Consider the following 15,414-nt stretch of genomic DNA (forward strand, 5'->3'; position numbering starts at 1 on the left):
TCCATAGGAAATCCTCTTCCAAAACTCAAAGAAAAGTTGGCAGACTATGCAGCACAAGGTAAGATGTCATACCAGCTGTCGAACTGAACATGAATTGAGAATAGTACCAAACCAATAATTTTGAAGAGCATCTAAATGAAGAATAAAACCTAACAAAACCTGAGAAAAAAAAGTAACGGCTACTGGTTTGGAACTAAATGGATGAAGCATTTTAAGTAACATGGGTAAAGAAACGCATTATGCGAAACAAAACAGCTTTCCTTGCACAATCCATGCAAACCACACAATATCGGCAATTTCTTTAGTGCCTTTAAAATTGGCCAATTTTCACTGCTTATGAAATTTCAGCATTTTTAAAAATTTTATCACGAGAACTAAATGGATGAAGCATTCTCAGTAACATTCTCAGCCCCTTCAAAACTTGCAACACTGTGCGCCCGCGTTAACAACCAGAAAACAGAACGCGTGACCTGCGGAACCCAGCATACCAATCCACTTGTCAGTTGCAAGGAAGGGGTAGTATATCAAATTCCGCTCTCATGCAAAAAAGTTTACATAGGACAAACGGGGCGGTGTCTTAATGAAAGGCTGAAAGAACACGATAGGTTACACGAGAAAGGAACAGGTTCCAATATGGCCATCCACTGCAAAGAGTGCGGGTGCAAGCCTCGCCTAAGTGAGACTATCATTCTGGACAGAAGTCGAGATAGCGTGGCGCGCGAGCTGAAGGAAGCCTTCTACATTAAAAGGAAGGGCACTGAATGCGTAAGCGAACCATCTAAAATTCTCTATAAAAGTGAGATGTCATTTTTAGAAGCCCATAGTTAAATCTGAGCATGTTGCCGCGCCGCCCGCGCCTGGTGAACATTCCTAATCTTTTAGTTTTTTAGGGGGTACTCCCTTACGCCAGTGTTTGTGTATCATGTAACCATTATCACTTATAGTCATTTGGCCCTGTACACCACGTGTCATCTTCACGAACGTCATATTCACAATCGTTCTATCGCCTTTTGCCCTTTTACCATGTGATGTTTTGACAATGCGCGAGTTGCGCCGCCAGATTTGTGTATATATATTGTGTGCTTCCGTCATTAAAGCATCAGTTGTTAGTAAGCGCTCGTCTGTGTCTCTTCTTCCCGTGTCGTCTGTTTGGTGCTATAGTACTTCAGTAATGCACCAACTAGCCCAACAAAACGTTTTGCTGGAACATGGTAAAGAAACGCATTATGCGAAACAAAACAGCTTTCTTTGCACAATCCATGCAAACCACACAATATCGGAAATTAGTGCCTTTAAAATTGGCCAATTTTCACTGCTTATGAAATTTCAGCATTTTTTAAAATTTTATCACGAAATAAATACATAATGCAGTTGCACATTTCTTGAAATAATTTGCAAGAAACTATTTGAAAATTCGTCCTAAAATCTTTCTGCTTCATCACGTTAGCTACAATGGTCCCAAAAAGCCACCTATCTTGGGGTCACTGATGCGCTTGCTCAAAAAGCAGAGTTTGGCAATTAAAAAAAATGCTCTAGGCGATATAGATCCAAGTTATCTTGGGCCAGTAGTTCTAACATCATAAGATTACCAAAAAATGTTTGGTGGTGTACAATGTTTTAGTTTTGGAGTGACAAGTCTTCAAACTTGTAATATGTGTATTGAATAAATGCGCTTTTCCACCTTTAGTGAGTCAGAATGTTTTTCAAGGAAATTTATGCTATGTTTAGCAAAACAAAGGTTGAGTCTTTTCTAGAGAGATATTTGCCCCCCACCTCATACAAAATTTTTAATAAAAAAATAATAGTTGGGACGCCCCCAAGTCCTTTCCTGATCATGCCCTAGTCCGTGATTTTGTGTGCTGAATGTATATGACCTTTACTTTTAATAACTTTTTTGTTGCGGTATCTCTAAGCGATTCTGCAATTTTGTAGCAGATTTCAGAGTATTTGCATTTCAGTGTACTTTTCTCATGAAGCATAAAAAAGATGAGTATTTAAATTGACTGGTATATGTAGAAAACAGGCAAAAATTAACAAAGTGACAATGACTTCACTGTTCAGGGAGGGCAAGTTCAATTTTAAAAAAGTCATGTGCTAGCAATATACTACAACAGCTGGCACACTATAAAAATTTGGTGCAAGATGTAACAAATGTGTCGAACTAAATACGTTTCATATAAAAAGTGGCATTGTTCTATACAAAAAATGCATCAACCAACACAACCTGTTATAACATGCAAGTTCAAACTGTCTTTTTAAATATCAGTGTACTGTTTTTTAAATGGTTTACAGTGGTCATCAGCACTTGGCTTTGTGCTGTCCTGTTTCTCAGGCTTCTTTTAATTTTCTTGCTGCTAACACCTAAAACCTTTCTTGGCAGTTTACTCGGTGATCCCCTCTTAAAGCCACAGTGATGCGGACAAAGCATTGACACAAATGAATGTTCTTCCTCAAAGCCAGGCTTGCTTAGTCGTAGCTGGGAAGTAAGATTGCATCACTTAGCAAGTAGAATTGAAGCAGCATTGCGTCTGTTTACAAAGTGGTACATGAGTGCACTCGCACAATGTCAGCAAACAATGCATACTTTTCTGAGTATGTGAGACATAAGACGACAATTTATTGTGCGTGTATGTGGGTGTGCGTGAATTTCTTAGCGAGTGCCTTAGCCTTTACCTGTGTGATTGTGCTGTATGCTTTCTTATTTCATTATAAAAATTGAGATGCATACGAAGTGAAGCATGTCTTTATTTTTGCATAAAAAGTCCACACTGTTTTTCTTACCTATTAACAGCGTGTCTCGCTCAGCACTAAAATGGGTGGTGCTACCTTTATGTTTACTTTATCATTTAATTAGGCCCAACACAATGATTTTACATTAGTTGCCAACTACTGTGTAGCGAGATATGTGACCTCAGTGCATAAAGTTTAAGGTGCACCTAGAGTGTACCATGGAGAAAACAAAAAAAAACGGCGTAATATTGGCTCATTTTGTCTATGTTGGATTTCATGCAATTTTGCATTCCTCTTGAGAACAATAAAAACAGCCATGCCTCTATTTTTTCTTTCTTGGAGTTAAAAAATCTAGAAAGCTGCCCTTGGATCTCCATGTGCACAGTTGTGGGGCCACTATATTCTTGCGCGCCAAAAGCATTTGGGTCCCCAATTATGAACCTATGATTTGCAGTGGTGAACATTAGGATCCGTTGGAGGCCAGTAATTACCAATTTAAATCCCACTATTAAGACACTCGATGAAAACACTAAAGGGCACGTTCCTATCACAAAATTAGTCCATCCAGAGCACAAGGCAACACTTCATAAAAATTGAGATTAGCACTAGTATTCAGCCATTCAATATGCATTGGTATTACGCGATTTTAGCACCTTATGCACCACTTCACCACTGCCTACATTTTGTTGCTGCAAAGTGTAAAGAATGAATGAAATTACTTTTATCCTCTTTTTACATTTATATATATCTGTTGGAAACAGTTGAATTTCTTATGTATTCACTTGTGCATTTAGTCAAGTTTCCCAATATGACGTAGAAGCTGCTCTGAATAATGTACAGTAACAATAACAGCTGTTAAAGAAATTTCAGTAAACAGTGCAATAATAGCAATTGAAAAGCTCTTCACGCAACAATGTATTAAATTTATGTAACATGTCATAGAAGCTTTTCAATTCACTGATACTCTTGCTTGACATTGTGAAATTCACTTGATGACCGTAAGCTCGCATTATGCAGGGACGTGCATCTACACAGCTGGCACACCAGACTGCTGGGCGGTGCTTGTGGTCACTCCTATCATGCAGTGAGCTCAGTCTCTGGATGCCGCTCAGGAGATAATATTTGTTGATTCAACCTCCTCGTGTGATGTGATAAGAAGCACAGCGACAATCATGCTTACCGCCACAAAAGCAGGTGCCGTGCCTATTGCTGTGTTGCTGCACAACTCTCAAACCACGGAGGGCTACAACCTTGCCTTCCAACTGCTCAAGGATAGCTGCCCATCATGCTTCGGGAACAGACAAGTACAGGTTCCTGTTAATGAAAAATTCAATCTTGTAGCTATCCACATTAAGTCACACTAGCTACTAGGAAACATAAATACCCAAGAAGTACAGGTTCCTGTTAATGAAAAATTCAATCTTGTAGCTATCCACATTAATTCACACTAGCTACTAGGAAACATAAATGATGGGGAAACAGTGCCGCTGTAGCTTAATTGGCAGAGCATCACACGTTAAATGCGTGGGGGATCGTTCCCCACCTAAGGCAAGTTGTTTTTTCATCCACTGTCATTTACGTTAATTTATCGCTTCTTTATTTCATTTATTAAGCACAACTAATTTCCCCTATGTCATCCTTGGTGTCAGTGTTGGTTGGCTTCTTAAATATCAGTAGCTATACATATAATTTATTGAGGCATTCTGAATAAGATCTGTTATAGGTTAATGTTGGCCATGGCAAAAATCATAATCTCAGTGCTCCTTCTGAGCAACAGTGGTGTTTCAAACAGAAGACTGTTTCTTGCATTGTAAAAGGACTATTCAGTGGGCAAGTAGTGTTTTAGGCAAGCAGGGCAACCACTAGAGACAATTAGAAGATAGGCTCATACATGCCCGTTTTCGCTGCATACATTAAAACTATGGACAAGTGCTGTCTACAGGCGAAATATTCGGAAAAAAATTTCTTGCTCAGTTTCGGTATTATGCAGAAAGCTTCTGGCTAAATGTATTTCATCAACACTAAATGACAGGCAGCAATCGTCGTTTGTTCGTTTAGAGCTGGACCACTGGACAAGGAGGAATTTTGGCAAGCGACTCGCTGTCTTTTGAAAGAGGAGACAGACTGACGCAAGATCTCCGGCTGCAGTGTTGTCACGCACGTGGCGTAAAGCAAATGGTTCACCCATGGTTCACATATCACAAGCGCTGTCTGTACATATAAGTGCCTTGGGATGACACCCAATTCCAGTTTTCTGCCTCGTGTTCCTCCCCTGTTTCTGAAAAAGCTTCTGTGAAATATTTTTCTTTTTGTTCATAACGCTTATTCTCAACGTGTTCTGCACACTTGGACAGAAAATAATAGGCTCTGTAGAACACTGTGTTCCTAGTATCCATAATATATAAATATGGCAGCTCTAGTAAAAAAATACAAAGAATAACACTAGTACCAGGAAAGAAGCAAGGCTGAATAGGTAGCTTAGTGGCTATGGCATTGCGCTGCTGAATGCAAGGCTGCGAGTTCGATCCCTACCATGGCAGCCACAAACAAGCCCATATACTTAGATTTAGGCGCGCGTTAAAAAATCCCACATGGTCAAAATTAATCCAGCGTCCCCTGCGAAGGGTCTCATAATAAGTTAGTGGTTTTGCCACGCATACCACCAGAATTTATTTCGCTGAAGAGAGCAATAAGTTGACGTTGAATAATTACGACAGATACAAATGTTAGTTCAATAACGAAAATACAGTTGTTAATGCTCAAGTATTCACTGTGGCGATGTGTGGCCAAGTCATGGACCTTGCAGAATTTTGAAATAAACTTTTTTTTTTTTAGCTCTGGTGCTCCCGCAGAGTTGAGAACTTCAGGGACTGCCAGACAATCTAACAAATAAACTGCAAATGAACATAGTTACCTTGGCCGGACTCTAGAAGAAAGCAATGTTGTGATAGCCGAATTTTCGGTTCTGCTTAAGCCTCATAGAGGAGCTACTTTCCTAAAAATCATACTGGTTAGGATCACCATTGCATGTATTATTGTTGTGTAGTATTATGTACAGGCACCTAAATCTGATATCGCACAAGCACCAACGGCACTGTGAACGAGTGACTTGTGGTGGTGCGATTTAAGTAAATGAGGATAAGTGCATGCATGAAAGTGCACACTAACTGCCACATTCTCTAACGAGCCTTGACTTGAAGCTGCCCCACTGAACTAGGTTCTTCATGTGAGCTGGTTAGTACGGTGACATGTTAAGGCAGGTAAAGAACAAATGAAATACTGACAGTGGAAAAAATGAGGACATTGAAGCTGCCCCTCGATTTCAAAGTGGAGCGCGGCGCTTTCCATAAAGCAAACAATGCACTGCAGTCCAATAAAGCTCTTCAGTGATTACTGCAACTGGAAGTTCCTTGAGAAATGCACCTCCACTCCATCGTATCAAACTAGATGCCGAGGGCACCTGGTTACAAAATTATGGTGTCCCCCACTTTTCATTTTGCATTCTTCATTTTTATAATGGTTTAAATTTGTCAAGTTCTATAAATGATAGGAAAAATAAAACTCTCTGGGAATTAAAGCAAGCTTTTTGGTTTTAGGTTCCAATTGTGTGGCATAGAAACGATGGGCAAGGCATGAAGCAAGTGTTAACAACATTGTTTCAGCTTTCACCTTAGCGTTGTCAGCAGTTGCTACTGCATATACAGTTTAAAAAGATTGGTGAAGTTTCTTTTCCAATAATTTGATTTATTCACAATTTGAATCGGCAGTTAGCATCAGAAATAGCCACTACATTAATGTTTCGACCATAGTTTTACTGACACATGTCCACTAAGTTTGGTGCCAGCTGCATTATAGCATTTGGTATGAACAAATGGATTCATAGCAGTGAAGATAATAGCCTAGCAGGTGGAGCTCAAGCTTGTTGCTACTCTAACTGCAATTGGTTATTGTCATTTGGGTGGCTAATTCATTCAATGTATGGCAGTGAGTGTTCTTGTAATGGTGTTGTATTTAACAAACATTAGAGCCCAGACAGCAAACTTGAGGTGTTATAAATGCATTGAAAAAGCAAATTTTCAAAATGTTATAAATACTGTAAAAGCACAGGCACAACACATAGATTCGACATCATTCTTACACCATTCATTCTGTATTTTAGTTTAATGAAATAGAGTTATGGAGGAAAATTAGCAATGAATAGGCAGCAGAAAGCCTACTTAGATATCTACATTCAGATGTTAGAATATATTTGCAATCTATGCAATCCTTATTGCAGGCTCCCTTAGTACTGATGTCGGACAATTCCCGTCCCGAAAAGGATGCCTTGAAAAAGGCATGGCCCGCAGCAGAACAGCTCCTATGCCAGTTTCATGTGCTGCAAGCAGAATGGCGCTGGCTGACTGCAGCGGGTAACAAAGTCCCCAAGGAAGACCGACGTCAACTGATGGCTGCCTTCCAAAAGGTACAGAAATGAACACTTAAAAATTGCATGGTGAAGTGACTGTCGTACATACCAAGAGGTGTTGAAATGAGGCAAAGTTCAATAGAAATGAACATTTTTTATGACATCCTAGTAAAAAAAAATTATGTAGCATACATCATGACACTCATCAAGGCAGCAGAAATTATTTCTACTTGTGACATACAGTCCACTACCAATAAAAATAAAGCAGTGGCTGCCCTTGAGGTATTCAGGCATACAGGCCTCAACACTTAAAAGCTATCCTGTGTTGACAGTGAGACTGCATGTGTTTTCTTTAGAAAAAAAAACCTTACATCTTTGGGGCATGTGTATATTTGCAATGGTAGCTGCCACAGGCTTTCTTGCATTTCAGTAAGCTTGATTGTATGTTGAACATGAAAAAGTGCATAATGCAACTATTATTGCCGAGCCTAAAAGGAGGAAAAGATAAACTAAAATAAGCCTGCATCAACAGCACTCACCATGGAAACTTGGTAGAACATGTCCATCTGCTCATACTAATGACCATAATCAGCAGTGCCATTGCAAATATCCCAGCTCTAATGCGAGAGTAAGAAATCAAATACAAGAAGGAAAAGGGGACCTACTATTTGTGAGCAGTATTGCGTGTTTCTAGAAGCAAAACAAAAGTCGCTTATATATTTCTATAAAATCAGCTTTTTTCTTGTTTTCAATGATTCAATGCTTCTAAGCCCATCTGCAGACTGCAAAAAATGAAGGGCTGCTGGTTATATTTGTCCATTAGTGTAACAAATGAACTCACTGGCTACCTTTGAAACATTTATGCCATTAGGTCTGACAGCTTGTTAGACCACAGCTGATCATATCTTCTTTTCTAATTTACTAAGTTGTTAGATTTCTTGACTTTCTTACCAGACAAGGCATGTTTACTAAAATGCTATCTTACCAAGCATAAAGTGATTGTTTTATTTAATATTTGGTCAATCAGATTTCTCTCTCCCTCACTACTGAAAAAGATTTGAATTAGTACTTCTACTCCCAACTGAACAAGCCTTTGGGAAACTTGCTTTCGTCTACCATTTTTATTTTAATCTTAATTCCCTTTATTTCCTATTTTGCAGGAAGGTAAGCCCACTGTATGATCAGCCCCTGCTAGCATGTTTGAATCTGTTTTTCTTTTCTTCAGCCCTGCTTGCAAATAACAGCAGGACCCATACCTGTCGTTTTTCTATATCAGCTAAATACCATCCTCTTTTCTGTTTATCCTCCCTCACCCTTTTTTTAAGCAATAACTTCCACTTGCTAGGTGCACCTTCTTATTCTCTTCCTCATCCCCACTCAGGGTGGGGTATAGCCGTGAATGTCCTGCGCGAGATCCTACTTGCCTTGTAATTTGCAGATACTGTATGCAAAGGACAAGAGCCAGCTGGAAGCAGCAAAAGAGCACCTCCGCACTGTTGGCCATGAAGGTTATGTCCACGGAGTCGAGGCATTTCTTTGCTGCGAAAAAGAATGGGTACAGATGTACCGAAGAAATCTTGCAACAAAGGGGCACAACACAAACAACTATTCAGAAGCCTCAATAAGAATCCTCAAAGATGTTGTCCTTTGCCGTACAAAGGCATACAATGCAGTTGCCTTGGTCGAGATAATAGTCTCGACTTGGGAGAAGTATTTCGAGACAAGGCTTCTGCGGCATGCGCACCACCGAGAGGCATCACGTCACCTCACGTTTGAACACCGGCTGCAAGACCTTCCAGAGCTGCCCGCAGGGAGTGTTACCAAATCTGGCGAAACCTACTATGTGCCCAGTTCCTCCAGCAACGCAACATACCAGGTACAAGCTGATGTGGGCATTTGCACCTGTTGGGTAGGCAGCCAAGGTGGCTTCTGTAAGCACCAGGCTGCAGTGCAGAGGGCCTTCGGAGGGTGCTTTCCTAATAGCCCTAAGCTCACACCAGCAGACTGTAAGCAGCTTGGGCAGCTTGCATTAGGTGAGCGATTCCCCCCACTGGATTTCTTTTTACCGATGAGGCCAGCACAAGACAATGCCCCCAGTGAGCCAATAGAAGATGAATTCCTCAACATGGTGGAAAGTGCCTCAGGCGCGCCATTGCAACAACAGCCATGGCAAATAATTGCTCCCAACTCCTGTCCACAGCCAGGACCAAGCACCACTCCCGACTTCTGTCCTCAGCCAGGACCAAGCACTGCTCCCGACTTCTGTCCTCAGCCAGGGCCAAGCACTGCTCCCGACTTCTGTGCACAACCAGAGGTATTCTGACTCTTTCCATATGAAGTCATTTCGAGGTGTGAATGACAGCGTGCAGTGCTTTATATCCAAGATTGAGTTGTGCCCCATGCTTAGAAGAGTAATAATAGTAGTCGAAAATGTACAACTGCAGCTAACACAATTGTGGCTGATTGTGTACAATGGCAGCTGCGAACACAAAAGTCTTCTTTACATGTTGCTCCACACATATTTGAAACCGCATGGGTACTTCAAGGCCACAAAGTGTATTTATGTCATCCAAGCTTATTTGAGGGTGACTATTTCTCACAACCTTTGCTACTTGCCAACGTTGCCAGCCATATGCTGTCTGCATATGGCTGGCAGTAATGTTCAGTATTAAAAGCACACAACTTAAACAGACAACCAAAGCATGTGAAAGAACATTGGATAATGTGACAACGCCAAATCAATAAGAATACAGGTTCGTCTCCGCAAAGACAGAACAAAGTTTGCCCATAATGCAAATAACCTATAGGCATGTGGTGTAACTAAAGATTACAGACTTCACGATGGAACTACTTACAATAGTTAACATTAAGTGAAGCTGCATGTCTGACTCTGCTTGATGTTTGAGCTTTTGTGCTGTTTCCCTGTGTGAACAGAATGGTGCAATATGATGTAAAATAATTTTGCAGGACACTGAAGAAACCTACACTGCATTGGAAAGGGCACTCAGGAGAATGCACAAGCTTGCAGAAGGGAACCCCGGCTATGGAGTGTTGCTGAGGAGCTTTAAAAAAAGGAGCTTTTTTTTTTGCTGCAATAGGAAAAGTTTCCAGAAGCAGTGGAGCATACAGCATGCTCCTGAGGCTAAATGCTGCTGCTCGAGCGCATAGACACCATGGTAAAAAAATCCGGGTCCAGCCAACAGCTTCGGCAAGGCGCCGAAGCGGAGTCACCAGAAAGTCCGGCCGAATTCCTTCTGGTCGGCCAGCCAAAGCTGGCAATACAAGGAAACCAAAACGCGGGCACAAATTAAGTGACTCAGTTCAAGCGAATGTGCCGGCAGCTAAGAGCCACTAAAACTGGTTAGGAGGAACTCTTGCTATCTTTAATATGTCAGGGTATGTGCCTCGGCTTATACAGTTATTATTTTAGTGAGTACTCCCACAAGAATATCCATAATGTCTTTCAATGCTTCTACGGTAATGCCATCGTGACCAGTAGCTTTGTAGCAAGGCATGCCTGATATCATTGAGGTTAATGGCATGCTCGTCCACTTGGTCCAAGGAAAAAAACATGCATGGATGATGGGGCAATCGACATTGCTTTCAGTAACTGGAATACGCTCCGCTAGCTTTGGGCCAATGCTAGTAAAATACGCATTAAATGTGTCGGTGCACCTGGCATCAACATGTTCAAGAGTGATGAGTCTTTTATTTGGTTTATTTCCCACATTTTTTGGGTATTGCCTTGTGCTTGTTTTATTAAGAATGCATTGTATTCTTTTTTCCGCCTCCGGATAACAGCTACTACGTGGTTACGAGATATTCGATAGTATTGCAAATAATAGGTGTTATCTCTATGTTTTTTTTTCGACTTTTGGTATTACCAGTCCTTTTCTTTTATTGCTGTAAGTATGGTGTTATTCATCCATGGGCACAAAGGTTCCTCGTATTTGTTTTGTTTATATGTGGTACACTGAGATATCATGTGGGCTAATGCATTTGTAAAGTTTGCGCATTCGATATGAGCGTCACTGCTAAATTCATTTTGAAATTCCTTTTCCTTAATTTTTTGCCGCAGTATTTTGTAATTTATCCTGCGATTTGCCTAGATGGTCTTTTTTGCAATGGTATTATTTGCGCTGTGTAATAACACAAAATAGGGCAGTGGTCAGTGAGACTCGAATCGTATACGCCAGAATGTATGTTATCACTGTTACACAATACATGGTCTATAGTTGTAGATGCACTTGGTGACAATCTAGTAGGTTCTTAGATTGTATACTTAAAGTTGTATGACTCCAGTAGGTGCATGTATTCACAATTCGTGTCTTTGCTGATATCAATGTTAAAGTCGCCAACAATAGTGATGGTACCATAGCTCTTACTGCTTAGGGTGGAATGGATAGATTCCAACGATTGATAAAAAACTGGCAGACTAGAGTTTGGTGGCTGGTATATTGCACCAACAACTGAACGTGAATCTAAAAGAACAAAACGAGAGATTCAACCGTACTGTTACTAATCACAGTATTGGTGATTATCCTAAAGGGTACCGTCTGCTTGATTAGTAGAGCCACTCAACCACCGCACGATACAGCATTCCTGGGATTGCTTACAAGACTGTATCCCGGAATGGAGATGTGCTCACCTTCTTTTAACCAAGTTTCCGTTAAGCCAATTACATCACAGGTAAAATTATGCTGTGCCAAAAAGGAACACAATGTATCTTTGTTTCTTGGAAAACTTCGAATGTTACAGTGAAGTATCGATATACCCTGGGTTTTGTGGAATTCCCGTTCAACATCACGGATAGAGAATGCCGTGATTGGTGTGGCAAACAAGACTTAGCTCTAGAGGCTCTAAACTACCTTTTTCAGGTCGTCTTCAGAAATGATGTGCAATACACGAGAATTCTCGGTTTTCCGCATTAGAATTTTGGCCTGCGATTCCCATACATACTTCCAATTTTTGTCAGTGTTATTGTGAATGGCATGATCGAAGTTAATTCAGAGTATCTTTATGCAGCAAATAAAGATTCTTGCCTCTGCAACTGAGGGTTTCTCGTTTTCTTTTTTAAGTATCCACCGAAGCTGCAATAAGCATGATGCGGATAACGCAGAAAGGAGGTAACAGAGAGCGTCACCATAAAAGTTTTGTTTAAGGTTCATTCAAATAGTTCGTTATGTTGCATGCATGTGTCCCATTATCCACGTTTTGTCCTCTTTGCACACTCGAAAAGCGCGAACAGAAAAGTGCAAAACTTGCCCAGCATTCTACTTGCACTTTCCCACGGTTAAGAGAGAGTGACTATCTAAATAAGCAGCTGCATACATTGACTCTCTCTAGTTATTATTGCTATTATAAACACTGCATCTTCATTTCCTGGACCTCATGCGCTCGCAGCGACCACGACCGTGTCAGCGACCAAGAATTACAACTCGTGCTGAAGCGTACCTGGCGTCAACACAGCAAATGCTACGAACGCGACATAAGTAACATACCAACAAGCCCACTCATCACGCTTTCCAGTAGCACAGTCAAGCGCACCGATTGAGACAGCACAGCTAATGATGTAAAAGATTACTCACATTTCGCTTTCTGCAGGCTGGGGCGCTCCACCGACGCTCGGTAGCTCGATCAGCAGTGCTCATCCTAGGGCGTCGCCATTTGCCAGGGCGAGGTTGCGGTGCCGTAAGTGTCGTAGCTCCCAACGGGCGTTCATTTCAGTAATGGGCGTCGCGTACAGTATTTTTGTGATTTACGAAATCTTGTTTAACAATACATACGCCACAGTACACTTAGCTTTTAGCTGACTTTTTTCAAAGCAGCGGAAGTCACGTGACCTGCTTTGGCCTATAGCGCCACGCCCCGTTGTAGATGCTAGCGGATGAAAATACGCGTCCTGTTACGCAAGGATGAAAGAAGAGAGAGAGGAAGAAGGAGATCGCGAGGCGCTGACTGCTGCGTGTTGTTACTAGTCAGCCGTTTTAACCCCATTGACTCTGCTTGTATGTACATTGTAAATACAGTCTTATATTCCTAACATTCCCGTACCAGTATGATAGAGACAATGTACTGCATTCATTTAGTTGTTTCTGTCACTGATCTCATGCCCAAAAGTCATTCACTCCAGTTGCATTTTCATTTTATTACCTTAAAGACCCCATTCGTGTATTACAGAAGGCGTGGTTAACATGTGGGCACAAGAAAACGCAAGTGTTACATTGAAATACAAGTTTGAACAGGTTCTAGAAATTGAGAATGGCATGTGATGACAGCAACATTGAAGGGTAGATCCTTGGCAGCTCGAGGAAAAATGATTATTGTAAAGCAACAGCTCGTGTTCGAGGACAAGAAACTTGGAGTTGATGGCTTGTGCGCTGTGTCATGCGTGAAAATGATTGCGTGACGTTAGGTGGGCGGCTTAGTGAGCTGTAAAAAAATTTGCGATAAAGAGAGAGCGTGGCGATGCGACGACGAAAAGCAAGAGATGTCACGCTAGATTATGCCTTTAAGTGTAAAATGCTCATGTTATATGAACATGAGGAGTGTATGAATATATTCGCACGATTCTGAACTGACTCGAGTGCACTGATGGTATAAGTTTGATGAGGGCTCCAGCTGGCGGTGGCATATTGCAGTTGTGGTCTGACACATGATTTTTATGCGAGTAGTTTAACGTGCTGTAGAGCTTGAAGAAGGTGGCGCCTCATGAACGCAAGGGCCTTGTTCGCTGACGAAATTACGTTAGTCGCATGCGCATTCCAGGAAAGGTCGTGGGAGAGGGTTACGCCTCAGTACTTATAGGCTAGAACTGATTCTACTGGGACATTTGCAATTGTCCAAGTAAATAGATAAGGATTACGACAGCGGGAAATCGAAATAAATTTTTACTTGCTAGCGTTCAAGGCCCTTTGCCAGTGGTTGCACCAGTTCTGCGCGTCATTAAGGTCATTCTGGAGAGATGCTTGGTCAGAGATGTTAGTCACAGTACGATAAATCACACAGTCGTCAGCGAACATGCGAATAGGACAATATACATTCAGCGGAAGATTGTTAATGCATACTAGGAAAAGAAGCGGTCCCAAGACAGCCTTGTGGGACGCCTGAAGTGACGGGAGGGGTTCGGAGGAGAAGTTATTCACAAGGACTAACTGGGAACGATTAGTGATGAATTCTTTTATCCATTGTACTACGTGAGGATCCAAGTCCAATCTGGATAATTTTATCAGCAAGCGGTTATGAGGCACTGTGTCAAAAGCTTTAGAGTAGTCTAGAAAGATGGCATCGGCTTGCACGTTGTTGTCAGGATTAACGTGGATATCACTAAGGAAGATAGCTAGTTGTGTTTCACATGAAAGCCCTTTGCGAAAACCATGTTGAGAAGGTTGAAAGAAGCTTACCGAGCCTAAACAGTTCACTATATGTGAGTATGTGACATGTTGCATGATTTGCAAGGAACGCTAGTTAATGAAATGGGGTGCAAGTTTAAGGGGGAGTCTTTGTTACTTGCTTTGAATACTGGAACAACCTTTTCCACTTTCCTATCATCCGATAAAGCACCTGTAGATAATGATTGCGAGAACAATAGAGTTAAACATGCCGCGGAGATATGCTTAGTATTCATTAGGATCTTTGAGTTAATTTCCTCTACACCAGAAGTACACAATTTCTTTTTTTTAATGATTGATAGTATACCATCTATCTAAAATACAATGGATAACATATGCGATGTTATGTTAGTAGGTAGTGGAAAGTCTGGAGTGGTAGTTTCTTTCGTAAACACGGAAAAAAAATGCTGTGCTGAATATATCAGCACACTCGGCTTCCGTGGCAGTGTTGCCTGCTGCATTTGTGACGCTTATAGTACGAGCTTCTTGGGGATTTATCATGCGCCAGAACTGCCGAGGATTTTGAGTAAGTAGCTGGGCTAGGTCGACGTTATAAAAAAGATTTTTTAGCAGTGCGAACGTTCTCTGCCAGGCAGTCGTTCTCTGCCATGTAGTATTGTGACCATGCCTGGGTGCTTCCAAGACGCGTGGCTAGCCGGAAGCGACCTTTCTTTTGGATTTCAAGCTTCTTTAGAGCTCTGGTGAACCATGGCTTAATATGATTGGTATGCATAGTTATTCTTGGTATTTCTTTGTTTACGAGTTCATTAATTTTGTTTTGAAATAGTGTACAGTTTTCTTGAGGCGAGTGCACATGGAATAATGTCTCAAAAGTTGAAAAGAAGTCGCCTAACTCGTAATTAACAGCTTTATCATATCATATCATAT

At 41.3% G+C, this 15,414-nt stretch overlaps 1 protein-coding gene and 1 long non-coding RNA gene across 3 annotated transcripts in view; one reads left to right on the forward strand and one right to left on the reverse strand.

Moving 5' to 3' along the window:
• Rab39 (RAS oncogene family member Rab39) overlaps window positions 1-12,171 on the forward strand; it is a 169,174-nt gene extending 157,003 nt beyond the window's left edge. The window contains exons 4-6 of one of the 2 annotated variants that reach the window (XM_065444857.2): window positions 7,007-7,192; window positions 8,574-9,449; window positions 10,103-12,161. In XM_065444857.2, coding sequence (XP_065300929.1) covers window positions 7,007-7,192; window positions 8,574-9,449; window positions 10,103-10,303 — 1,263 coding nt within the window. In that variant the 3' untranslated portion in view covers window positions 10,304-12,161. Of the gene's footprint in view, window positions 1-7,006; window positions 7,193-8,573; window positions 9,450-10,102 lie in introns of both variants that reach the window. The other variant, XM_070538190.1, reaches the window with a different exon arrangement.
• The window catches only part of LOC135912405 (uncharacterized), a 38,829-nt gene extending 26,007 nt beyond the window's left edge, over window positions 1-12,822 (reverse strand). The window contains exons 1-3 of the long non-coding RNA XR_010567656.1: window positions 12,724-12,822; window positions 8,560-8,674; window positions 3,911-4,044 (exon numbers count right to left, since the gene is read on the reverse strand). This is a non-coding gene — a long non-coding RNA (uncharacterized lncRNA). The remainder of the gene's footprint in view (window positions 1-3,910; window positions 4,045-8,559; window positions 8,675-12,723) is intronic.
• Window positions 12,823-15,414: the final 2,592 nt, after the last annotated feature.

The sequence above is a fragment of the Dermacentor albipictus genome, chromosome 5 (genome assembly GCF_038994185.2).
Source record: "Dermacentor albipictus isolate Rhodes 1998 colony chromosome 5, USDA_Dalb.pri_finalv2, whole genome shotgun sequence".
NCBI lineage: Eukaryota > Metazoa > Arthropoda > Arachnida > Ixodida > Ixodidae > Dermacentor > Dermacentor albipictus.